The sequence below is a fragment of the Marmota monax genome, unplaced genomic scaffold, assembly GCF_021218885.2.
Source record: "Marmota monax isolate L192 unplaced genomic scaffold, Marmota_monax_Labrador192_F-V1.1 WCK01_AAM20220418_F8-fsc00206, whole genome shotgun sequence".
Lineage (NCBI taxonomy): Eukaryota > Metazoa > Chordata > Mammalia > Rodentia > Sciuridae > Marmota > Marmota monax.
The window spans coordinates 866255-892721 of record NW_026694490.1 but is presented as its reverse complement, the minus strand read 5'-3'; the positions used below and the strand labels follow the sequence as shown (position 1 = coordinate 892721).

At 41.8% G+C, this 26467-nt stretch overlaps 2 protein-coding genes across 3 annotated transcripts; one reads left to right on the top strand and one right to left on the bottom strand.

Annotated features, from left to right (window-relative positions):
• Nucleotides 1–6965: 6965 nt before the first annotated feature.
• Nucleotides 6966–9889, bottom strand: LOC124075634 (protein ARMCX6). Of its 2 annotated transcripts, XM_046419186.2 has the most exons (3): nucleotides 9764–9879; nucleotides 8945–9023; nucleotides 6966–8631 (listed from the first exon to the last, which is right to left on the bottom strand). In XM_046419186.2, the coding sequence occupies exon 3, from the start codon at nucleotides 8486–8488 to the stop codon at nucleotides 7583–7585; it is 906 nt and encodes a 301-aa protein (XP_046275142.1). In that variant the 5' UTR covers nucleotides 8489–8631; nucleotides 8945–9023; nucleotides 9764–9879; the 3' UTR covers nucleotides 6966–7582. The 2 variants fall into 2 exon arrangements, with proteins under 2 accessions (XP_046275142.1, XP_046275143.1); XM_046419187.2 differs by lacking the exon at nucleotides 8945–9023 and having other exon boundaries at nucleotides 9764–9889.
• Nucleotides 9890–15050: 5161 nt separating this feature from the next.
• On the top strand, nucleotides 15051–19772 carry Armcx3 (armadillo repeat containing X-linked 3). Its single transcript, XM_046419204.2, has 5 exons — nucleotides 15051–15203; nucleotides 15679–15818; nucleotides 16103–16163; nucleotides 16418–16489; nucleotides 16768–19772. The coding sequence occupies exon 5, from the start codon at nucleotides 16911–16913 to the stop codon at nucleotides 18048–18050; it is 1140 nt and encodes a 379-aa protein (XP_046275160.1). The 5' UTR covers nucleotides 15051–15203; nucleotides 15679–15818; nucleotides 16103–16163; nucleotides 16418–16489; nucleotides 16768–16910; the 3' UTR covers nucleotides 18051–19772.
• Nucleotides 19773–26467: the final 6695 nt, after the last annotated feature.

Here is a 26467-nt window from a genome sequence, read left to right as displayed (position 1 = left end):
CCTTTGTGTCACTAGAGGGAGATTATTTTCATATTTAGGATTCAATAGATTCTTTTCCTTTCCATTGAATCAAATGCTGAACTGACGCTGTATCTTAACCAGTTGTACTTTTTGAGCAAGGACACAATTTTCTTTTGTATATCTGAGAACCATTATTTCATAAAAATAAATTTCAAAAGTCAGTAGCATTAAATAGCCATTTTAATTTTTTTTATTTTATGTATCAGTGATTTGTACTAGTTTACCTAGTTGGTTCTTCAATTAGTCTTGTCTGAGTTCACTTATATGAGTATAGTCAGCTGACAGTTTATCTGAGGGCTGGTTTTCGTGAAGCTAGGATTGCCATATCTTATATGATATAGCTTCATATCTAGTATGATGTGCCATATCTAGCATTTGTTGCTGTGACAAAAATACCTGAGGAAAACAATTTAAAGGAGGAACGGTTCATTTTGGCTCATAGTTTCATATTGCTTTTGGTCCTGTGGCAAGGCATAACATCATAGAGGAGAGCATGTTGTAGAGCAAAGCTACTTACCTCATGGTGGTGAAGAGAGAGAGAGAGAAAGAAGAGGGCAGGGGAGGGGAGGGGAGGACAGAGGAGAGGAGAGAAGAGAGAAGAGAGGAGAAGAGAGGAGAAAGGGACCAGGATCTGAATATCCACTTCAAGAGAAAGATCTCAGTTGTCCTCATTTCCTTCCACTAGACCCCACCTCCTAAGTTTTCAACAGCTTCCTATAGCACCATCAGCTGGGGACCAAGCCTTTAACACAAGAGCCTATGAGGACACTTAAGATCCAACCATAACAACTAGCAAGTAAAAATATAGGGTACTTAGTTAAATTTGAATTCCATATGCACGATTTAATATTTTAAGTATATTTGGGACATATACTAAAAATATGATGTTCAGCTGAAATTCAAATTTAACTGGGAGACCTATATTTTATCTGGCAACTTTTTCTAAGGGTTCTCAATTGGAAAAGTTTGTCTCATTCTGCATGGTCCCTTCCTCTATAGAATTGGCCTAGGCAGCTCCACACATGATGGTTTCCAAGCTGGAAGAATGCAAGCCTTGCTGTTTGAGCCTCTTCGTGGACCAAGTTTGCTAATGTTTAAACTACTTAGAGCCAATTATATTGCCAGGCCCAAGTTCATGTGGGATGGGATCACACAATGCTGTAGATACCAGAAGGCATGAAGGCATGATTCATTGAGAATCATTACTGTAAAGTTTTCTTTCTTTTTTTTAAAGAGAGAGAGAGAGAGAGAGAGAGAGAGAGAGAGAGAGAGAGAGAGATATTTTTAAATATTTATTTATTTTTTTTAGTTTTTGGTGGACACAACATCTTTATTTTTATGTGGTGCCAAAGATCGAACCCAGCACCTCGCGTATGTCAGGTGAGCGCGCTACTTCTTGAGCCACATCCCCAGCCCCAACTGTAACATTATCTTAAGAGATTCATCTAATTGGTTTTCTTTCTCCCTAATTTTCCATTATCATATCCTCCACTTTTCTAATCTCTCAATAATTTTCTAATGTCTCAATTCATTTTACCAGGTACCCTGTTATTCATGAGTTCACATGCTACCCTAAATCTTCTCATCTTGCTTCACTTTGGTCTGGTTAAAGCTTGGTATTCGGCTGTCATATTAAAAAAAATAAAAAGCCAAAGGTTGAATATTTTCACTGATATGTGGAAGCTACCCACAATAATGGGGAAGAGGGGAAGAATAGCTATTAAGTAGATTATACAAAGGGAAATAAAGGGAAGGAAGGGGACAGGAAAGGAAAGAAAGTGGAATGAATGTGCAATTTTTCTGTGTACTTATAGGAATACACCATAGTGAATATTACCATCATTCACATCCATAAGAATAGGGTCCTACCTAGAAATAAAATATATTTCATGCTTGTACAATTATATCAAACTGAATTCTATTGTTGAGTATAATGAAAAAGAACCAATAAAAATTTTAAAAAGAAAAAAAAGTAACCTTAACTGCTTTCTCAAGTTGGGATCACTATTTCCTACAGTCCATATTTACTTTAGACTTTTTACCTCATTTTGTTGAAATACATGTTCAAGAACTTTCTAAAAGAAGGTCTGCCAGAAGTAAAATTTCTTAATACTTTCAGTCCTGAAAACCTCTTTTGTTTTTATCATGCTGGGGATTGGCCCGGGGCTTTTTGAGTGCTAAGCAGTGCTTAATAACATCTTTACTGACAAAACAAACAAGCTTGATAGTGTATTTGGGCATAGAGTTGGGACATATTCTGTAAGAATGTAAAGACATTTAAAATATGTGGACATTTAGAATCATGTATTATGAATAGCAAGTCTGATGCCAATCTGATTGGTAGATTACCTTTCCTCTACCCAGAGAAGCTCTTGGGATGTCTTTGCATTTCTTACTGTTATAAAAATTTTGAGGATATGTTTAGGGGAAAGTACTTTGTATTGATTGTATCAGGAACACAATACACCTTTCTTTTAATGAAATTAAATTACTTATATTGTTGCAGTCACATTTGCTTCATCCCCTCCCAGAGGCAATTGGTATTTCAAAATTGATGCATTCTTTGGTGACCATTTAAAAATTTTATATATATATATATATATATATACACACAAATATACATTATATATATATAAACACACACACATATATATATATACAGATAAACTAAATAATATATAGTACCATAATTATATAAATAGCATTTTACAATATCTTTCTGCAAACTGATACTTCACTCAGTGTTAGGTTTCTGAGAATAATCTAGATTGATACATACAGGTCTATTTCACTCATTTTTACTGCTTTATAAATTTGATTATATAAATATATGACATATTATTTATTCAGAAACCTGCAGCAGACATCAACCTTACACTGAAACATACACTATTAAAATCAGAAACAGGAGAAATATGCACTGCATCATCAGTATTGCTGTTCTGGAGGACCTTGACAGTGCAGAGAGATAAGTAAAAGAAATGAACTACGAACTATTGAATAGCTGGAGGAGATAATACTGTCATAATTTGTAAACTACGTTAGTCTACTAGAGAAGTCAGAAAAAAAGAAAAATAATAAAATTAATAAGAGAGTTCACAAAAAGAGCCTGACAGCAGAGTGGCAATGCTATATCAATAACATTTCTACATACGAATAAAAACTGTTTCTTAGTAAATTTATTTTTAAATGGGAAATGCATTCATACGCACAACACTCAAAAGAATATAGGACAAAAATAGTGTCCTATTGATCTTTTCCTTCATTTACTCAATATACTTGCCAAGAGGAAAAAAACAAAACTCATCATGCTAGAAATATTCAAAACTACATTAAAAAATGTAAAATCACATATACTAATGAATGATATTATAGCATACAAAATATTTATAATTGGACGCAGAACACTATTCAGGAACTTGGTTTTGTCTTGCACACATTCTGTGATTTGGGAGGAAAAAAAAGAGTGCTCAGATTCAGATGGTGCTAAATTCTCAGGGATTCCCAAGCTTTCTGTGGGTATTTGAGAAGGTATCTGAGACTGAGGGTTGCTCACAGGCAGCCACAGCCCCCCCCCTCCCCCGACACCAACACACACACACACACACACACCACCTCTCCGGGGCCACCCAGGGAGATGAGGATGAGGCTCCCCAAGTCCATTAGGAGTTCCTGGGAGAAAGAGCTGTGCCTCAGGAGAGACTTCATGCCAGGAAGGCACAGAGGAGTTGCTGGGCTGGGTGCATGAGGGTGCCACAATGTGCTACACAGTGGCCCAGGAATGGAGTTCTCAACCAGTGGTGCTGGATAACTAGTGGTTATCCATTGGGGAAAAGAAGGCAAATCACTTCATTATTGCAGACCTGGCCCAAAAGGAAATGCCCAGCAGACAGACCCATGAAGCAAAACTTGAAATGGCAGGTATGAAAGCACTGGGAGGCTATAAAGGAAACCCTTTTAGTAATCAGGGAGTGTGTGGGGGTGGCATCCTAAGCTGCCCACAAAGACAGAGGCAGTCAGTGTAAATGAACCTTCTGGGTGAAAAGGAGGCCATGAGCAAAGCGAGGAGTGGAGTGGCAGACTGTGAGAAGATGCATGCATTACATCTTTTTCCACTTTTTCCACCAGGCAGGGGCGGGGCTCTGGAACTTCTGCAGGGTGTGCTGGGCTCTGGGGCAGTGCTCTGCTGCGGTCCAGGCCTTATCAGTGAATTCTAGAAGGCGGGCAGGAGCAAATCCTGCCCACAGCTGCCCACCTCTTAGCCCAGCCTCGCGATGCTAAGGCACAGGGGTTGACTTGGTGTGTGATGACTGTGCTGGTGCACGTGTGCCACTTAAAAGTGGGGTGGAAACTGCTTTGAGAGTGACACATAGGGCCCAGTGGGAATGCAGGGCCTGGCACTGGATGGGCCTAGGGGAAGCTGGATGTCTGCAACGTTGCATGCACTTTCAGGGGTGTGGGAGTGAGGGGCTTCAAACCACAGGATCCCCAGGAGAGGGGGAAGCACAGGTGATAGGTAGTGTGGAAGCCAGTGGCTTCGGGCACCCGATGTAAAGGTCCTAATGAGATGAATAAGAAGCAAAACCAGGGCCCTTTCTGGAGCTGGAAGGCAGTCTGAGGTGGCAGTTGCAATATTTATAGAAGAGACAGCTCAGGCTGGGGCGGCACCTTCCTGACAGGGCACCTCCTCCATAGTACCTGGCAAGCCCAGCATGGATGAGCCTGCCCAGTGTTTGCCACAGGAAAGCCCAGAAACAGTGTCCCGTCGTTGAAGCAGACAGGTGAGTTTTGTGATTGGTGGCTCAGGGCTGTTTTTATTGTGCTTATACCTATGGGGTGGGGGCGCTGGTGCTCTGGCCACAGTTGAAAGCCCCCCTCTCAGTGTCTTGATCCAGCCCTGGTGGCAGGCATGCTCCCCACTCCCCTCCACCGGCCTCCCTGAGGAGACAGAACCCACATGGAACTGGGATCCTACCTGGCATCCCTATAAACTGTCAAGGGATAAGGGAAGTTCAGAGTGCTGCACCTGCAGACACAGGGAGTGTTTGGGGGAGGGCAGTGCCAGTAAACGGACAAGGAAGGTTTTGCCTTGGGCCGAGGCCTCTCGTGGAGGCACTTGGATGCCTGCAGGCTTCCCTGTGAAAGAGCTGCTCAGGAGATGGGCAGGAAGCCTCCGAGGCCCTCTCTGAGTTTGGAGTCAGCTGCACTTTGAAGCCTCCAGTGCCCAGAAGATGGGGGACAACTATGCACAAACGGGCATCTGGGATGTGGTAGCATGCAGAGGAGTGGGGAGGCACGGGCTAATTTGAGGCAGAATCTAGGAGCAAGTAGAGGCCGAGCAAGGAGGTGTCACTGAAGGCAGCACTGGCAGGGCAGGCTGGACAGGGAAAAGAGGATGAAGGCACTGTCTGCAGGGAAATCCTCCTTGTCAAATGGACGCCCCGGCCTACCTGTGGCTCACCTGGGAGGAATGGGTGGTCCTGTCAGCTGCTGTTGGGAGATAAGATAGGGCCCCAGGGTCAGCCAAGGAAGCCTGCGGTCAGGGGTGGGGATGAGCCTCCATGGGGGTGTGGTGTGGCAGCGCCCACAGGTCTCTTGCTGGCCATCCCAAGTGCAGGATGAGGAGATGCAGCATCCCCATTCCCAGTTGGAGGGCTTCCCAGAGTTGGTAGGCAGAACCGGAAGGTGCCCAAGTCAGCATAGAGTTTGGGGCACACGGTGCAAGCAGCAAAGTTCTAACCCACCTGGAACCCAACCAAACTCTAGTGGAAAGGAAAAGAAAAAATGAAAAGGAAACAAAGTTCTGTGTGGAGGAGAGCAGGCAGAAGGCAGAACACCCTGCAGGCAGGCAGGCCACTGCTGGCCAGGGCACGGTGACCCATGGCAGCATCTCAGAGACACCTTCCGGGAGAGGGCACATGGCACAGAAACAGCACCATCCAAGGGAAATCGTGGCTTCGGAGGAAGGAGACCACTGCCGCGCACATCACAAACCCACAGAGAATGTGACTTTGGTGACAGGGGCTGAGGATTCCTGGGAGGGGCCTGGATATGTTGGGGACAGTGTGGCAGAATGAGTTGGCCAGCCCTTTGGACCCACGGTTCCGCACGCACGGAGGGGCACTTCCTTTCCTCACAGGGGTGCAGGGACCTTGGAGGGATGGTATGGAGGTGTGTCCAGATGGATGGATAGGCCGAGGCTGGTTGCACCAAGCACCCTTCACATTTGCCCTACCACCCCCACAGGGAGTTCCTGGAGGGCTCCCCTATTCCCTTCCTGGGTCCCACCCGACATACAAGGGGAGCCATGGAGGAGAGGAGTTTCACCCAAATGAAGCAGCAGACAACCCTCTCACCCTGCCAGGAAGCAGTGCTTGGGTTCCCAAGACAGGGAGGAGGGCTGGAAGCAGGTCTGACAGCAGCTTTGCAGGGGAAAGAGAGGTCGAGTAGGCCCTGGGCAAGTGGCAATCTTTACTGTGATAATTATGCAATGGATGTGCATGGATGTGTGACAGGGAGCCTCCCCCACTGCCCCCATCACAATCCCCACCATCGACCACCACCATAAGCAATGCACAAACACCAAGGACACTGGCCTTCCTCTCTAGGCTGGCAGTCAAGGAATCACAATCACCTTTATTGCGGAATTCCTCTGCATCAGGCACCCTTGTGTCCTGCTTGGAGAGTGCTGTCTTTCCCAGTTCACTCAACATTCCATCAGCATTCCCCCAACCTCCCTGTCCCCCACCTGTCGACCCTGCCCCCATCTCCCTTCTTGGAGCTTCTGCTGAGCACAGCCGCCCCTTTCTGCCCCTGTCTCCTATGAGCACTGACAAGTGTGCATCTGTCAGAGAGCAGCCCCCACCCCCGGTCAGCTGGCGTTTATTGTGCATGCAGGCCTTTCTCTTCGTGCAGACTGCAGGCTCAAGGACAAGGACCATGTCTCTCTCTTTTTGCCAATCAAAGCACACAAGTTTATTGATGATACACACAGATGCAGACTTGGGCGGAGGAAGTTTAGTCAGTACAATGGATACAAGGGGAGTGCACTTTGTGGATGAACAGGTTCGCCATCCGTGGGCTGGTGTGGAAGAAAGAGAAAAGGAAAATACTTCAACGTAGGCAGCGGCAGATGCATTTTCAGCATGAGCTCCCAGATGGGCCTGGCCTCTGCAAAGCGGTCCCTCTCGGACAGGGAGACCATCACAGGCAAGCGAGCACTGGTGGTACTCTAGTTTGATGTCCCTTATCTGCAGCAGGCGAGCCACAGTGATCCCTTTACTGCATCAAGAGGGCTGCAAGGGAGTAATTTACAATGCACAATGCCTGCAGACTGCAAAATCAAGGAATTACCCAAAGCTCTGCGGGGGAGCCCTGCCTGGCCAAAAAGAGTGTGGTCTTCAGTCTAGCTTCTGGAACGCACACCCAGCCCCAGTGACCCCCGGTGATGGGGTGACTGCCTAAGGCTGGATCCTCAGTAGCACCCACTGCAGATTCTTTGACATCTGCAAACCTAGCAGGGTTTGTGTGGAGTCAGTCCCATTCTGTCCCAGAAGGCCATTTAAGGGGTGAGGGTTTCCAGGAGAACCTCTCTGTTTGCACTTCTGATAAAGAGGGACATGAATGAGAACAGCATCTGGGCACCCAGCAACTCCCCTGCCAAGAGTGGCTTTTCAGACAAACCCATCAACGGTTCTAAAACCTGAACCTTAGCACAGCCACTTCTTTCGGGTATCAAAGGAAACTTCAAGTCTGAAACGGACTTGGCAAGCATGTTATTAATAACTGTCATGCTTATTAACAAATTTAATCCGGCCTGCTGCAGAAATGAGTTGCAGCTACGTGGCACAGTCTCCTGACACACTTCATTGATGAACATCTTAATCTGGCCCTGATTTTCAGTACTGGCATTCAAGTTACCTGGGGCACACAAAGCTTCCTCCCTCACAGTGGGGTTGGGGGTGGGGAGTGTGTTTCCACAGATGGAAAGGTTGGCCAAATGACTCCTGATATCGTGGCTAAGTGAAAAAACAGCATCCTTGGGCTCAGAAAACAACTTTTTTCCCTGAATAGAAGGACACTTGGAGAGGTCTAGAATACAACTGACATTTTTAAAGGTTTGTGCACTCCACGTATTTTTATGTTCATATGGGAATGGCCGTTGTTTTATTGGGTGTGCTCTGTTGGCCTTGCCACCCCCTGAGTGCCTGTCCTCTGTGCCACCTGGGGCCCCAGGTTCAGTCCAATCCTCATCCTCACTCCAAGGGCGAGACATTGTTGTGAAATCAAACCAAATTTCGGGCTCCTCTTCATCCAGCTCCTGGTCATCATCCCATTCTTCTTCGTCCTCCTCCTCCAATTTGTCACTGTCCTCTCTTCCTATGGTCAGTTTGTAAACACAGTAGCAGGCACCAGCTCCAATCATTAGTCCTGCCGCCATCCAACCCATTTCCCGGGCCCGGCCCATGTTTCAGTCTGTGCCAGTCTTGGCGCAGGATAGGGAGGGCTTTGGTCCACCTGATAGAAGAGGACTTTTAGGGCCAGGGTGAGAGATAGTGCAGGGTAGTAATCTTCAGTCTCTCCTAGGCTCCTGTAGCTCTTGTGATGAATCTGTGGGTGAAAAAGAGTATTTTAGGGTTTTGGGCTGTGCCTGGGTTTGTACCTTTCCAGACAGGCAGATTTGAGTTTGAGTTCTTGTTGAGAAAGTTGGGTATTAGGAACTATTTCCTTGTTCTTTTCTGTTTTCCCCCATCTACCCTCAGGACACACAATTTCTCTTTTGGGATCCTCATAGAAAGGTGAGAGATGGGACTCTGGTTATGATAACTAGGAGGGTGGCAAGAAGATCTAAGTCTCAGGTAGTTTCCTCCTTCACCACACAAATCTTCACCCCCAAAATTTCATAAGCAGTTTTCTAACCAACCTCTACCAAAGTCCGACAAATTCCTTCTTCCCGGTCTTCTTTTGTCAGTGTCCCCTCCACAGTGATAGGTGAATACAGTCTGGCAGAAGGACAAATGGAAAGGCAGGTAGGTGGCAATAGAGAACTGAAAGTGTAGTGAACGAATCTGCACTGAGCACACAGGTCCCAATATCCGCTTTTCTGAATTTTGGGCCTTTAAAATATTTCTCACACCCTTCTGACTTTCTTAACAAGGACTTCCCCGCCCCCCTCATCATCCGCCATTTCCCCAGCAAAGGCCGCCACACCCCTTTCCCTGCACTGAAATGGGAGGGGGTGTAGAGAAAGACGGGGCCAGGAGAGGGCGACTCGGACTGACCCGCAAGGATCCCAGCCCCTTTCCTCCAGCACCCCTATTCTGCGGTCCCGGGCTAATCCCCAACCTTCACACCGCCCAGCAAGGTTCCCACCAAAGCAGTTTGCTCCTTCTTTCGCCAATACTTGCGCTGCAAGCTACAGACCCGAAAAAAGACAGGGGACCGAGGGGACGGAGTACTTGGTGGACGGACCAGCACCGGGACGTGGTGCCCGGATTGTGGAACCGTTCTTTCTTTGGATTCTCTGGAATCTGCCATTCACTTCCCTCACCCCCACCCGAAGCCCGCCACTTCTCTTGAGTAAATTGAGCACGGGGTGGGGTGGGGATGGGGGTGGGGAAAGGCATTTAAAAAGTAAGCGAGAAAGGGGCACAGCCTCCATCAGCCCTAACTTGGACCCGCAGAGCTCTCGATCTTCTCCCACCCCCATCTCCTTCCAAGCAGCGCCAACCCTCGCACCAACCTTCACGGTCCAAGCTAGTTTCCTTCTTCCTTCAAACGCCTGCAGAGTAATAGGGGGTTGGTACCCAGACTGAGGCGACTAGCAGGACTTCTGCTCTAGGCTGCTCTTAGTCACGTGACAGCCACGTCACCAGCGAGCTCTGGCCCCCAATTTCCACTCCCACAAGCAGTGCGGCAGGCGCCAGCCTGCCCCGTACCTCCCCCCATCAGACTGGGCCCTGTCACTCTTTTCCTCTATAAAAACTCCAGAAACCAGAAGTGACCCCATCTCTCTGGTGTTTGAATTTGACTTTCTGTACAGTTAGGGGCAGCCTCTTTTCTGGGTCTTCCCTGCCCTTCCTTACACTTCTTGGAGAATTGTGTCATCCTTTCCTTGGCTGTGAATCTCCTGCAACGCCTTCCTTAATTTCTATTCCTTTCTGTGTTCAGTCTCTGCATCAAAATTGGCTGAGGAAGAGCAATACAAGAAGCCCAGGTAGTAGTGAGGTTTTTATTAATATTTTGATCCATTTATGTTCTGTATTGTCCCTCCTTTTATAATTGAATCATGCTATGCTGTTTCGTAATAAGAACATACAATAAAGCTATTTCCATTTGCAGAAAAAAACAACCATAATCTTATTTTTAAAGATATGTAACATAGGCAAGATTTTCCAGTTAAGAAGAGGTCCTCATTGAATTGGCAAAGTTAATTTGTTCCACATTGAAAGTATTTTCTTCTAAATTATAGCTTTAAAACACCATATTAAAGTTTAAAAACACATCTTTACAAATGAGACCAGTCTCCTGGGCTTTCAGTATGATTTATAAATTGACAAATAAATGAATGACAAGGTCAGTGTTCTGATTGTGACCATTTTAGATGAGTGAACCACCATCCATATTTTCCTCCTGGCTGAATTCATATTATTAGATGTCAGGCTCTTGAGATCTTGTAGAAGGCTGCTGAATAAATTTCACTATGGCTTCAAAGGACAGCTTTTATAAAGACCCCAACTTTAGGCAAATTTTATAACTTCAGATGAACTTTACAAATCAGTAACTTCACAGATTAGCCTGCTTTTCATTTAAAAGACATTGTTTAAAATCTATTCTGAAATTTCATGATGTAACCCATAAATCATTCAGAAATTAGAGAATTATCCCATTGATACAAATGAGACTTAATAGGTGGAATTTTCATTCCATCATGACAGTAGTGAGATGTCTCTGGGATCTGTCATCCATATATTGTCACCACAGCATTGACCAGTGTTATCATTCTCCACTGGCAATGGTGGTGAGGGTCTGTGGAAGACTGAATCACTGTGGCACCCCAGCTGCCCATGCCATTTTCCCCCTCACAAATTTAAGGACAAAGTATCAGATCCTAAATGGTGGCCAGGAGAAAGGTATTTTCACTCCTTGCCTTGTAACAACTTCACTGTACCACCTGCCCAAGACCCTCAGAATAATCCCCAAACTCAGGGACAAAGTATGTAGAAGTTAGTCCTCAGATACCCACCTGTCTCTACTGAGGAGTCATACTCTAAATATAGACCCTCCAGGCAGCCTCTTAGAATGTTGAAATATGACACCCCAGCTGGAGGGCCTGGTGTGCAAGAGGCCCTTTTGGGAGGTGAGCCAGGGAGCTCATAATGCCTTGCTGGCAAATATTAGAAGTTAGGAACATGTCCTGACTTTCCTGTCTTCCCCATCTTCCCCAAATGTTTATAGTCCAAACTCCTCACTAATATTATACTTCCATCTCTCTAAATCTCTACCTCATTTGTTTCAACATCATCCCCTGACACTGTTCTTTCCTGACACTTTATTTCTCATAGACAAGTGAATTCTATTTCTGAAACTTTACAAGCAGAACACTTAGATACAACTTCCCATCATTCAGTTTTTGGCTGCGAGTACCTACACAAGTGACTTTTGTTTTTTTAAATGTATATATTAGAAACAGTTAAGGCATATGTAAAGTTTAACAAACATGGATGCCTTGGTGTCTGTCCTACACATGGTTCTGTAACACAGATTCATTTTGGCAACATTTAGCCTGGCTTCAAGGACAAAACTTCACTCCTACCTCTCCTGGCTTTGATGTATCCTCCAATTATTCCAGTGTATTACCCAACACTACCATTCTCTTTCAGACCTTTCATGATTTGAACCCACTCCCTCTCTAAATCCCCATGGACATTATAACCCTTTCAATTCTTTTACTTCTTTGTCACTTCAATCCAGAATTCCTACAATGGAATCTGGGAACTAGTATTTAAAAATCAACATGGTCTTCATTATAAGCCCACCAACATCGATATATTTAAAGACATGTCATGTGCTTGACATTCCATCTTAAAAGCAAAATAGGAAAATGCTGAAGTGAATCCTCAGGATATGCCTGTTAAAAGTTCCTGAGCCAGTAAAAGACTCTGTGATGTCACTGCCAAAAGAAACATTTTGGCTTATGTCAGTGTGTGGCCACATGTGATATATGACTTACAAAGTACCTGAAAGCAATAACAAAAAATGGATCAGTGGATGGTAACATTAAATGGAATTGTAGAGGGTGAAACAACAACAACAAACCTCTAGGACGTCATTACCTTGAAAAATTATATTTCTTTTTGTATTATCTCTTAGTTAAGGTAGTGTGATTGCAAGTAAAAGAACCTAACCTCATTAACATAAGGAGGGAAGGCTGAAGACTAGGGTCAACTCTGATGGGTAGAGATAGGAGGAAATATGGGAAGGGAGATGGGAATGGGAAAGACAGTAGAATGAATCTGACATAACTTTCCTATGTTCATATAGGAATACACAACCAGTGTAACTCCACATCATGTACCACCACAAAATGGGAAGTTATACTCCATATATGTTTGATATATACACCATGTATGTATTCTGTCATCTACAACTAAAAAGAACAAATAAAAAAATTTAAAAAAAGAAAGGAGAATGCTAGACAATATCTTCAGGATACCATAAATCCATAAATTTTCAGGTTTCTATCTCTCTGCTCAAGATTCATATTTTAGTTTGGTCTGTTTTGGTCACAGTGTACATCCATTTGCTAGGGAAATGTAAGGTATGTAAAATGCAAAATGCATTTCCTTTCTTTTCCAGAGAGAAATGTTAATTGTTTCAAATATTGTTGTTGATTTGTAGAAGCCCTTTCACTCTTTTGGATATTAACCTTTTGTCTAGCTATGGCTGAGATGCTGGGGGCCTGTCTGCTATAGCATGTCTTAGTTGTGACTTCCACATTAACTAAACTTTAGAAAAATACAGTTTTAAAATGGCAATGCATATGTTATCATTTGAGCCAAGGCCACCTGGCTTCCCTGACAGGATTCTACAAGGTTGCATCTACAGTTCAGGGTCTTGTCCTCAGCACTGTATGAGCCAATCCTGATTCTGTCTGCACGTTGAAAGCAGATGCCTCTGTCAAGGAAAGACTCTCATTTATAGAGACATATATAAATCTAGATCTGAATGCTCAAACCCATGGGTCTCTGCATTCTTTTCCTGTTAAGTAGGCCACAAGGGAAACTAATTTTTCCTGAGAAATACAACTGTCAAGGGTACTAGAGTTTTCTGTCATTCTTACATGCCCATTTTCTCTCTGTAGACAAGCTACTACTTGGGAGGCCACAACCCCAGAAGGTTGCTTGGTGAACCTACAATCAGAGCAGGGACATTCATTCTCCTTAAGAAGTGGCTTTCTGCTAAGAGATCTTGAAGTACTCTTACACATTATGGGGATGATTCTGCCAAGAAAAGCTAAACATTCCATTCATTTTAGCCAACACTCCTTCTCCTCCAGACAGTGTTGGGTGGGAACTACTAACACTTTCCTCTGACTCTCCTTTTCATAATCCTGTGGTTGAATGAGCCTCTTTGCTGCACATGATCTTTCTCTAAATTCAGAATTATACTGTTGATCTGGCTTCTGTTTACTAAATTTCAATCATGTCTCAGTACTGCTTCCCAGAATTTATATACATATGAATTTTACTGGAGGTTTGCTTGTTCCCAAACTCCCCAGTCTCTTGATTGACTTCCATATTGTCTGTGGATTTTAAAGTCATACTCAGATGACAACCTTACACACAAGCTATTAGGAAACATGTCACTAAGGATCTTGTGTTCAGAAAAGCTGTTACTTTTTGTACTGTGTTATTTGCTTTTGTGCTCTGTATTTGTTAAGTTTGTTGGGTTGCAAGCAACTGAAACCAAACCTACTTAACTTAAACAATGAGAGAATGTAATTATTTTATTCCTTTTCCTATTTGTGAAAAGTTCAATCCCAAGTGAATTATTGAGCTCATTAAACCAGTGAAATGGTTTCACACTAAGTACTAGATGCCAAGTACAGCCAAGTTTGTCTTGGTTCCTCTAATAGCTATTTTGTTAGATATTCTCTGTTTGTTATCAAGTATATTTTGTAATGTTCTTTGTATATCATTCACTTTGTCAGTGTACATGCCTTCTTATCTTACAGATAGTGGGTACACAGATTTGTTTTCTCCTCAATCTTTTGTTACTGGCTTCTGAGAGCTCAAAGCCTCCTCCTCGCTAATTTATGCAAGTGAAGTCTGTTGTTCTTCTATTCAGAGATTGGCCTAATCAAAGATTTACATATTCTCAGACACACTTATTAGCTCATTCAGATTCATCCAGGTTTGTGTTATGTGCTAAGGCCCCAAAGACATGAAGATTACTTTGAATGAAGTGGTTAACACTCTCCACCAAGTGAGAAATGTGAGACTTAGAGGCCATCACCTGACATCACTCTCCCACCTCCATTGTCTTCATTTTTCCTAAAATGAAAATAGCTTTGTAGTATTTTTCCTCATAAAAGAAGGCGGACTGGAGGTGGGTAAGGGCAGAACAAAAATAACAAAGCATTAAGAAAGTAAAAGCCACACTTTCACTCCAGGCTTCCTTTTCTGATGCTTGTTCATTTCAGATCTAGGACTAGATTTCAGAGGAAATGGTAGACATTAATAGCTGGGAGGAGGGGAGGTGGAGGGAGAGGCTGCAGTCCCAGGAGTTTAGGGAAGGAAGAGTCAATTTTTCAAAAAAGCACAAGTGGCCAGTAGTCCCAGGGGAAGATGCTGTCCCTTTTTGATAATCTGAGGAAGGGAAACACAACTACAGAGAGATGGGATTAGTGGAGAAGAAAGGGTAACAAGGCCTAGTATAGGGGAGGGAATAGTGGGGGGCGGGCCCTCTTCTGCCGCACTGCTGGTGGGAGGGGAAATTGGGGGCCCGAGTTGGTGGATGACGTAGCTCTCACGTGACCAAGAGCTGACGTGTGCAGAAGTCCTTCTTGTCCTGGTCGTTGTTCCCCTCTGAGTACCAGCTCCCCATTGCCCTGAGGGCGGGCGGGCCGGAGGCAGAGGGAAGAAAGAGGAGGAGAAGGAAATTGTCCCGGATTCTTGCAGGTCAGTGCCTGGTAGATTCCATAAAGTGGGGGTGGTGGAGGGCGTAGGGCGGAGACCGTCGCAGGTCCTGAGGCTCCTCCGTCGTCTCTCCCACTCGCCGCCCGCTCTGTTAGACATATGTCCCGCCTGCGGCCCATTTCGATGCTGTGAAACGGTGAGCAGAGGGGTGTTAGGGAAGAGCCCAGAAATAGGGAGATATGAATCTGCTGGGAGACAAGGCCCGCAATCCGGAAAGGAAGCTATGGCCTGGGTGTTGCCCCCGGGTCCACCAGGACAGTGCTGGAGGGGAAAGGCTGGGCATGGGGGGCGGGAATACTGGGGTGCAACGAGATGTGTCAGCAGAATCCCGAGAGGGGTAACGGGGTTGGGAAGCCTCGCACAACCAGGCCTCCGAATTAAGAGAGTTTCGTTCTCTGGGGACTGGTCCGTCCACCAAGCACTCAGTAGCGGCTGTTTCCCGTCTTTCTGCCTGTAGCTGTGTCTTCCTGACCACCGCACTGTGTCTAGTGGGTCCGAGCCTCTCCTGGGTGGCCAGTCTTTCCGTAGGTTACGGCACAACGCCAGGCAAGAGAAGAGGAAGGAAATTAACCCTGATCGGTGAAGGTCGATTTGAGGGTAAGACCATCTGGGGACCTTAGGAGGGGCGGGGGTGAAGGTGGGGGAAAACCAGAGAAGGTAATCTAGGTTCAGGTGTGAGTCTGAATGTGTTTCTCACACTCCCCGGACTGTGGCGAAATGGCGTGCGCTGTGTGTGTGTGTGTGTGTGTGTGTGTGTGCGCGCGCGGGAGGGAGGGGGAAAGGGGGGAAATGACAGCAAGGAAACCTATCATGTAGTTTGTTCATAATCCTTCTCTCTCAACAGCACTTAGTCCCCATGTTTTCGATCTGTCATCCTGCAGGTCTGCTGTAGCAGGTGGCACCGTTTGAAGCTAGGGAGGAAGTTTCCCAGGATCGGTAGAGGTCGGTGTGGGCGTGGGGGCTGTCTGGAATGGGGGAGGGGTTGGAAATCTGCCGCGGCTTGGACAGGCTCACCCAATTCTACTTTATTTTTCTTACATCCCTGCGTTTTAGGCTAGGGAGGGGGAGGCATTTTCATGTTTTGGATAGCATAGTGACGTTAAAAAATATCTGATAACCTGGATGGTGATTTAGGAAAGCGACAAATGAACAATCCTTCAAGCCTTCTTTTCTTATTGGCTCTGGTCTCTCCACAGATTGAAAGATTATTGGGCGTGGCACACACCCCCAGCCAAGGGAAGAAGGAGCAAACTGCCTATTTCAAAGAGGTTAGTTCAAGGGTGCTACTCCCTGGAGATACCAGAGATTGTGGTGACTGACACCCCAGCCGAATCTGTGGACTCATTGCCTTTATCTACACTTGGGGTAGGGTGGGCTGGCAGGGGTTAGGGAGACAGTATAATGAGGTGGGTAGAGATTTTGTCAATGATCTATATTCCCTACCCAGCATTCAATTGCCATTCTTCTGTTCCTCTGTGCAACTTTCTGCATGGGACAACAAAAAGAGAAGAGAAATTGAAACTCTGTTTCTTTCTTCCACCTCCAGGTCCACCTCCAGAATCAGATATTGTGGTCTTGAACTGACTGAAGATCACCCTCTACAGACCTGCTCTCAGGCCCACAACCCTCTTTCCCTACCCTGAGTGACTACTCTGTTCCTTGGTCCCTGCTATTGTCAGGGACGATTGCATGGGCTACGCCAGGAAAGTAGGCTGGGTGACTGCAGGCCTGGTGATTGGGGCTGGCGCCTGCTATTGCATTTATAGACTGACCCGGGGAAGAAAACAGAGCAAGGAAAAAATGGCAGAGGGTGGTTCTGGGGATGTGGATGATTCTGGGGACTGTTCTGGGGCCAGGTATAATGACTGGTCTGATGATGATGATGACAGTAATGAGAGCAAGAGTATAGTGTGGTACCCACCTTGGGCCCGGATTGGGACAGAGGCCGGGACCAGAGCTAGAGCCAGGGCAAGGGCCAGGGCTACCCGAGCACGTCGGGCTGTCCAGAAACGGGCTTCCCCTAATTCAGATGATACTGTTTTGTCCCCTCAAGAGCTACAAAAAGTTCTTTGTTTGGTTGAGATGTCTGAAAAGCCTTATATTCTTGAAGCAGCTTTAATTGCTCTGGGTAACAATGCTGCTTATGCATTTAACAGAGATATCATTCGTGATCTGGGTGGTCTCCCAATTGTTGCAAAGATTCTTAATACTCGGGATCCCATCGTTAAGGAAAAGGCTTTAATTGTCCTAAATAACTTGAGTGTGAATGCTGAAAATCAGCGCAGGCTTAAGATATACATGAATCAAGTATGTGATGACACAATCACTTCTCGCTTGAACTCATCTGTGCAGCTGGCTGGACTAAGATTGCTTACGAATATGACTGTTACTAATGAGTATCAGCACATGCTTGCTAATTCCATTTCGGATTTTTTCCGTTTATTTTCAGCGGGAAATGAAGAAACTAAACTTCAGGTTTTGAAACTCCTTTTGAATTTGGCTGAAAATCCAGCTATGACTAGAGAATTGCTCAGGGCCCAAGTGCCATCTTCACTGGGTTCCCTCTTTAATAAGAAAGAGAACAAAGAGGTTATTCTTAAACTTCTGGTCATTCTTGAGAATGTAAATGACAATTTTAAATGGGAAGAAAATGAATCTACTCAGAATCAATTCGGTGAAGGGTCACTATTTTTCTTTTTAAAAGAATTTCAAGTGTGTGCTGATAAGGTTCTGGGAATAGAAAGTCACCATGATTTTTTGGTGAAAGTAAAAGTTGGAAAATTCATGGCCAAACTGACTGAGCATATGTTCCCAAAGAGCCAGGAATAATTTCTTGACTTTGTAGTTTAGAAGCAACACACATTGTAAACTATTCCTTTTCTCCACCTTGTTTATATGGTAAAGGAATCCTTTCAGCTGCCAATTTTAACGAATACCATATTGTATCATCAATGCTGATATTTAACCAAGTTGGTCTTCAGGTTTAAGCTGGATAAATGAATATCACTACTTGTTCTGAAAACATGTTTGTTGCTTTTTATCTCGCTGCCTAGATTGAAGTATTTTTTACTATTTCCTCTACGTAAGTGACAGTGAACCAATTCGTCATGAGTAAGCTCCTTTTGGTCATTTGCAATGATTTCATTTGTGTATCATCAATAAAGTTATGTGTTAATGCTGGAAAGAAAAAAGAAAGAAGAAAGAAAGAAAGAAATGATTCTTGTCCTTTGGTTTATAATCTAGTTGGAGAGATAAGAAACATACAAACCAAAAGATAACCGAGGATATCCAGAGCAGACACTCATTGTCAGATGTGTGCCCTCAGAGCACAGAGGAGGCAAAGGATTCTGTGGGATATGCCAGTCAGCTAAAGTTTCATGGAGGAGATGGATTTGTAAATGAGCCCTGGATGGGGTATGGTGGTTAGGATGTTACAGGATCCAGGAGAAAATGGTGTGAGAAAGGCATTGAGGTAGGAACCTTCTTCCTATGATAGTTGGAGAGCAGCCTGCTTGCAGTGGACAGCATGGGCAATAGGAGTGAATGAATCAGGAAAGTTAGGTGAAGCCAGTTGTAGAAAGCTGTTTCAATTTTATCTCACTGGACGCTGAGAACCACTAAATATTTTTGGCTAAAAAAATACTGGAATCCATATAAATGAACCCCTCTCTCCTGTGCAGTGTCAGTGAGGGTGTGGCAAAATGGACCCTAACAAATCCTAGTGGTGGCCATTTGGTAATTCATATCATAAGCCTTAAAATATGTAAACCATTTATCCAAAGTTAGTGATTGAATAATTGTCCAAAGATTACATGTATAAGGATGTTCATTTCAACACTCTTTAAGGTAGTAAAAATTGGAGACAACATGTCTGTCACACTGGATTCTTCAAATAAATTAAGGAATGGTCACCCAGTAGGATATGATAAATATGCTAGTGGAATACTATATTTCCAGAAAAGATATTCATCATTCAATGTTAAGTGAGAAAGATAAGTTAGATAGCAGTATTCATTCCATTTTGCTGGGGTGAGGGGGATATTAAATCATGTTTTAAAAACACACTAAAATCTCTGGAATCATATATTTCCAAATAGTAATAATAGTTATCTTTGGGTGGAAGGATAATGAGTGATCTTTACTTTTTTACTTTTTATTCATCTATTCTTTTTTAAATAAAATGAATATTAATTTTTAGGAAATTTTTGAATAAAAGGAAAGTATTAGGAATGAAGCAGGCGATTGATTTGAATGTGTACTGAGTGTGCAAATGATTTAGATTGAAAATGTGATTGGTTGAAGTTTCCTTTCCAAAATGATAGACGAGTGGTGAAAATGAGGCTTATCATGAGGATTAAATGAAGTAATACTATATGCTAAGTACCTACACTATTCTGGCACATAGCAGTTAAGAAAAGTGAGTACCCTTAAGTACCTAACATGCAGGACTGATAGTTTTTGGTTGACCTTTGTTTTGCTGGGGCATTCTGCCATGTTTCAGTGTCATTTAATAAACAATAATAACAATAAAGGTTAACATTTATTAAGTGATTACTGTGTAGAGTTCTGTCATTCATGCAAGGCAACTGTTAAAATAATTTCTCAAAGGAAAAAAAAGTTTTTGCTTTTTTCTAAGGACTCAAAGTGTTTCCTCAGACATGATTTCACCAGCCTCCATAATATATTCCTAGTTGGCTTGGGGATACTATCCTGCTTTATATATGAGACCAGGAAAGGGTGAAATTCTTTGGTTGTGATCCAGTTTTAGCTCCAGGTTTCCATATGTGCACTCTAATGTCTATAGTAGATGAAAGGACCAGGGCCTAGTTGGCTTAAAATTGTTGGATATGGTGACCCCACCAAATCACGTACATATGGGGACTCTTGATACCAGTTTTAAGGGTGGGGTAAGGGAAAAGGGAATGAACACTTTTCTAGCTCCTATTGTTTGTTTGTTTGTTTTTCAACACAGGAGCACTTAATTATGAAGCCACATCCTTAGCTATTTCTTTTAAATAATAATTATAAAAAATTTCTGTTTTGAGACAGGGTCATGCTAATTTGCTTAGGGCTTCCCTAAGTTGCCAAGGCTGGCTTTGAAATTGTGATCCTCCTACCTCAGCCTCTGAGCCACTGGGATTATAGGTTTGCGTCACCATACACCCAGCTTCATGGTACAATTATTATATGAGAGGAAAAGATTGGGGCCAGTAGAGAAGCCATTTTAGATAAATTGAGTTTGAGGTATCTGAGTGACATTCAGATAAAGATGCCATATTTTAATTTGAATGTGTTGATCTGGCTTTCAGAGGAGAAGAATGGGTTGCAATTTAGTATTTGAGAATCATTAGAGAGAGGTGATAATTGTGAACATGGAGTAGATAGGATCCCCCATAGAGAAGGTACAAAGAGCAGAAGGCTGCAAAAAGAACTGTGTAAGGGGCTGTGAAAACTGGAGAGAGAAACAGAATTAAAACAATGTATAACCTTTCACATACTTTTATTATCCAAAGACTTATATATTCTTTACATAAAATTGGTTTTACTGTACATAAAATTTCTGGTCCTGATTTAAATTTTTTCATATAAAAAATAAATATTCATTGGTGATGCTTGAGAACATAGACACAATGAGTGAAAACTGTCTCCTAACCAATATATAGCTTGAACGCCTGAAAAATATTCAGATCAATCCTTATTGAACTTGAGGCACCAAGTTTTTGCTGGGGTGAAGGGGAGGTTAATTCGTGGAATAGAATGCCACAGTGTGACAGGCACAGGCCTGAGTTTGTCAATCTACTCCTTTTCTCTCCCTCCATGTTCTTTTTCATTCTTTTTTGCTCTCTCTCCCTTGTCTCTGTTTCCTCCTCCTAGGAGACAGTTGTTGGTATTCTCTCTGTGCTTCTGTGTCTTTGGGGGTGACCACTTAATTTCCATGGCACCATGCCATGTGCCAGTGGGCATTTAATAGAGAATAAAAATTGTCATTTCATAAGGTGACCCTGGGTGTGATTGGATGCCAAGACTTTTGGAACCCTTGTTGAACAGAACAGAGACTGAGAAGGAACTAGTCTTAGTTTGGTAGCCCTCTCAGTGGTTTGCATGTACTTTTGCTGTCCCATGCCTACTATGATCTAGACTAAGAAACCTGCTCTTTGGGAAAGTGCTGGGTGAAAGAGATGTGGGGCAGGACACCCAGTCGTCCTAATGTTTCACTTAGGAGGTTGTCACTCAATTATTTTGGGAAGGACACAGTTCTAGTATTGTGACTGTGATTGTGGCAGCTCATGGGGACAGGGAGGAGGCAGTGCACCCCCTCCCCTTTAGAGACAATACTGGAAGCTCAGTGTATATCCTGCTATTTTGGTTTCTTCTCATCTAGCAGTTCGAGGGTCTATTTCAGTCCAAAATATGTCCAAAGGCAATTTTACAACGATGTATTTCTGTTCATTATAAATTGTAACCCAAATAATAATATTTCAAGGCTCAGGAAACAGGCTGTCTTTTTTGAATGTTCATATTTTACCTGCCTTGTTTCAAAAGAGATTCAAACAGTGTAGGTTTGGCAAATTGATGTGATTCAGGCAAATTTTATATGTATGACTCTCTTTGGTTTTGCTTTGTTCCCTTGAGAATGGCTTTTAAAATAGTGATAATGACTATTTTCATTGCTAGCTTTTTGCATTAAGTTTACATCACATCCCAGGCTGCAGGTTTTCTGTGTTTAAACTCTGACTCTCCTTACCTTTTACCTAGAGCTGTCTCTGGGCTTTTGTGGAGTTCTGGCGTGCTTTGCCTGAGGTTGTGGTATAAGAAGGATAAGGGATGTTGACTTCACAGAGTAGTGTACCTCCATGCTTCACCTTCTGCATTGGGGCCTTCTCAGGCCTTGTGTTAAGGGCTTGGGGCAATGTGTGTGTTTGAGGAGAGGAATAGGAGGTAGAGGGGAAGGGAGGGAAGGAAGACCTACTGCAGAGATGCCTTTATCCTGACAGATTCATGCAAATGTAATTCCACTTCTCATTGAGAGTGGGCTAAGTGTCACTCTCTGACCCTGTTGACCATTAACATCTTAAAAAGTGAGAGGAGCTGTTACAGGAGGGGCTTTGTTTGGGCACAGAGCCTCCTCAATTATTGAGCCTTTCTAAGCTTCTGGAGGACATAACATGCTATCAAGTGAAATGGGGTTTCTTTTTGATGATGATTTATGGTACTGTAAGAAATAGATTTATCAAGCAGATCAGATTCTTAGTGTTTGCTTTTTAGAACATTCCCTCCCTAAGATCCATTTACATCAGAATTCAAATTGTCATAGAAGGTTTTTTCCTTAGTGCTCAGGGAACTTAGCCAATTTAGATAGATGCTGATACTGACAAAGTAAGAGATCCTGGTGTGTCCTTCTCTTCTATGGGAACTGACTTGTTGCTGAAATCCAGTACTTCTCCTCTGATATAGTGGTATCTTTTGTCTACTTAGATGCTCCTATAATAGAAGCAGAGCATCAGTGGGTGGTACTTTTATGAATATTAATATGTATGACCAAATTGGTTATCAGACAGTTTGAGATGTATACTCCTTTTTGTTAAGTGATGTAATTTATTCTTCTTTAAAAATTAATTTTATGGGTGGGCATGTGGCTCAAGCGGTAGTGCACTCGCTTGGCATGCGTGCGGCCCGGGTTCGATCCTCAGCACCACATACAGACAAAGATGTTGTGTCCGCTGAAAACTAAAGAATAAATATTAAAATTCTCTCTCTTTAAAAAAATTAACTTTATTTTTGGTTGACAAATAATATATATTTATGGGATACAATATTAATCATGCAAGTATTGCATTGTGGAATGATTAAAATAGGCTAATTTATGTGTACATCAATTCACATACTGATGATTTTGTTGTAGTGAGAACAATTAGAATCTACTCTTTTAGCAATATTAAAGTATACATCACATTATTATTAATGATAGTTACTATTTAGTGCAATACCTCTCAGACCACCATTCCACACACTCTCCTTCTATAAATTTGATATTTTTATATTACACTTGTGAGATACATTTTTGTTTTTCTGTGCCTGATTTGTTTCACTAAGGAAAATATTCTGTAGATTCCTTCATGTTGTTGCAATGGACAGAATTTGCTTCTCTTTAAATGCTGAATACTATTCCATTGTGTATACACACCACATTTTATCTATCCATTCTTCTGTTAATGAGTACTTAGGTTGTTTCCATATCTTGACTATTTTGAATAATGTTGCAATGGATATGCATGTGTATGTCTCTTTGAAATACTGATTGCATTTCCTTCAGATGTGTCGTCTACCCAGGAGTGTGACTGCTGGATTATATAGTGATTTTATTTTTGGTTTTCAAGAACATACTGTTTTCCAAATTTTTGTGCTAACTTACATTTTCACAGTGTGCAAAGATTCTCTTTTCTCCACATCCTCGTCAATTCTTTTATCTTTCATCTTTTTGACAATTTTCATTCTAACAAGTATAGGTATAAGGCAGTATCTCATAGCTTATTTTGAATTTTCCTGATAATTAATGATGTTGAATGTTTTTCATATACTTGTTTGCTGTTTTATGTCTTCTTTCGAAAAAAATGTCTATTCAGATTATTTGCCTGCTTTTTGAATCAACTTATTTAATTTTTTACTGCTGAATTGTTTGAGTTCCTCTTATATCCTGCATATTAATCCCTTGTTGGATGAATAGTTTGTGAATATTTTCTCCCCTACTGTAGGTTTTTCTTTTTAGTCTGTTGGATGTTTCCTTTGCTGTATAGAAAACTTTTAGTTTGATATTTCTTTTATCTATTTTTCCTTTTGTTTCCTGTACTTTGGGGGTCTTGTCAAAAAATCTTTGCCCAGACCAATGTTGTGGAACTTTCCACCTGTGTTTCTTGAGAGACATATACTCTTAGGTCAGAAGACCTTAATATTTGCAAAGCCTTCTCCCCTATGTGTCTCCCCTTTTCCTGGATTTTTTGAAATTATAAATGATATATTGCTATAAAATTTTGAAACCTGAGGAAAATTGTCATCTTCTAATTTTTCCAAATTTCATTCCTCTGTTTGTTAAAATTGGATTTTAACTTTGTTCATGCTCATTTCTTGTGGCCTTCTTTCAATAAGCTATAATGAAAATCCAGACCTAATGAAATGAATCCAATAAAGAAAAATTTTAATTTTCTTCCATAATTTAAAATTATTCAAATGGATTGTCTTTTGATATTAGAAAAGATGAAATATACAGAAGACTGACTCAAAGAAACAATCTAAAAAATATTTTATAAATTTTTAGCCTATTCAAAATGTCTTGGAAAATGATTTTTTATAATCAATTGTTGTTTATCATCATTAATCATTACCTCTTAAGTTATTCCATATAATGGATAGTCAAAAATGGAAGTATTAAATTGTACAATGTCAGCTATGAAATCCATCAATTCTGTTTGCTTTTCTTTGATATAATGGTAAACATTTTAATTATGAATGTCATAACTTGTTAATGCTTATAAATATATACCACATCTGTACAATCATATTTATTTTGTTGGATATTATTATGTTATAATATAGTATTATTAAGATCGTGGAATTGTTTTTCACCTGTTTTTAATTGCTGATTATAGTTTCAGATATATTTACTTCAACTTAGGGAAAAGTTAGCATTGAGGGAAGAAGGTGATATAACTCCTGAACATTAGAGGATAGGATTTTACACCAAATTAAGCATTTGACTACACACTGAGACAGTTTTGGGATTTACCAGCACTCGGAGTTTATTTATTTATTTTTTATTTTATTTTATTTTTTAGTTGTTGATGGACTTTATTGTCTTTATTTTTTAAAATGTGGTGCTGAGGTTCAAACCCAGTGCCTCATGCATGCTAGGTGAGCACGCTACCACTGAGACACAATCCCAGCCCCCACAGTTTATTTTTTTACAGTGATTTATATTGTGATCTTCTCGAAGTAACACCGCTTACTGAAAACTAAAAAAGAGGAATACAGAGAGTAAAATATAAAAATTGGCTTCTTCCCAAACATCTTTACAGAGTTACCTACTATTACCAGTCAGATGCTTTCTCTGTGTATACAAACACAAATAATTATTATATATGCATTCTTAGAAATAATATGAACTCACAGTTTATATTTTGCAACTTTTTTTCACTTACAATTTATTATGTGTATCTTTCCATGCATTTCTTACCTCACTTAACTTTGTTCATAGTGTCTTTCTCTGTAGATTATTTACATTTTAAGGTGGTCATATCACTCAGCTTTTCCCTTTACAGTTTCTAGGATTTTAATACTTAGATAAGTATTTCCCACCTAAGATTTTTAAAGTATTTTAAAATATTTTTTCAAGCTTTTTAAAAGGTGTGTGTGTGTGTGTGTGTGTGTAAGCACACAGGATTACCTCTTGTAATGATTTTATTATATACTTTTTCAATAGCATCAATTAGAGATAAATGTTACTTCTTTTTCCTAGTCCCAAACATTGAATGTGTCATCCTCTCCTACACTTTCTGCAGGACTTTTCATATGCCATAAGCCATGAGTTATTTACAAAATATTATTCTTCTTTGTAAATGAAAACATTGCTCTGTTTGTTATCTTTGAGGTATAATGCGCTGAGTACTGTTAGTGAAGTTCTGTATGACAGAGTCTGTTTTATAAAAGATGGAATTAATAGTGCTTTGTAGCAATCCCCATAATCCATTGTGCTATGCATTTATTACAGTTATTAAAATACCAAGTGGATAAATAAAATGCACTTTGGGCTATGAAAATGCCATAATTTGTAAAAGGTAGTTTAATGGATAGCTTAGGTGAATGTGACAACACATCACTGAAAGCAATCTTCATGTTTCCCGGGACATGTGACAATGAAAGATATAATTTGTGTATTTGAGCATTTGAATGTCTGCTGGTCAATACAGTCTTCCAATTAGGAGGGTTATAGGAATATTGTCAATTGTGCCTTGGAACCACAGATAAGAAATTGGTCTTTTTTGAGGTATGGAATGAAGTATCAGATCTAGAAGGCTTGAGCACTTGAATTAGACATTTTGGTGGACACTTAAAAAATAAATTAGCACTTTTATTTAAAAAGTGGATGAGATTTAAATCTATGAAATAGATTTGGGTACCAGTGGAGAAATTCATATAATTAAAAAATGAAATAAATATTGAAGGGACATTGACATTCGGATAATTGATTGGAC

Bases quoted from the DNA above. Each gene is read 5' to 3' on its own strand.
- LOC124075634 (XM_046419187.2), bottom strand. From the start codon at position 8,488: ATGGGCCGGGCCCGGGAAATGGGTTGGATGGCGGCAGGACTAATGATT.
- Armcx3 (XM_046419204.2), top strand. From the start codon at position 16,911: ATGGGCTACGCCAGGAAAGTAGGCTGGGTGACTGCAGGCCTGGTGATT.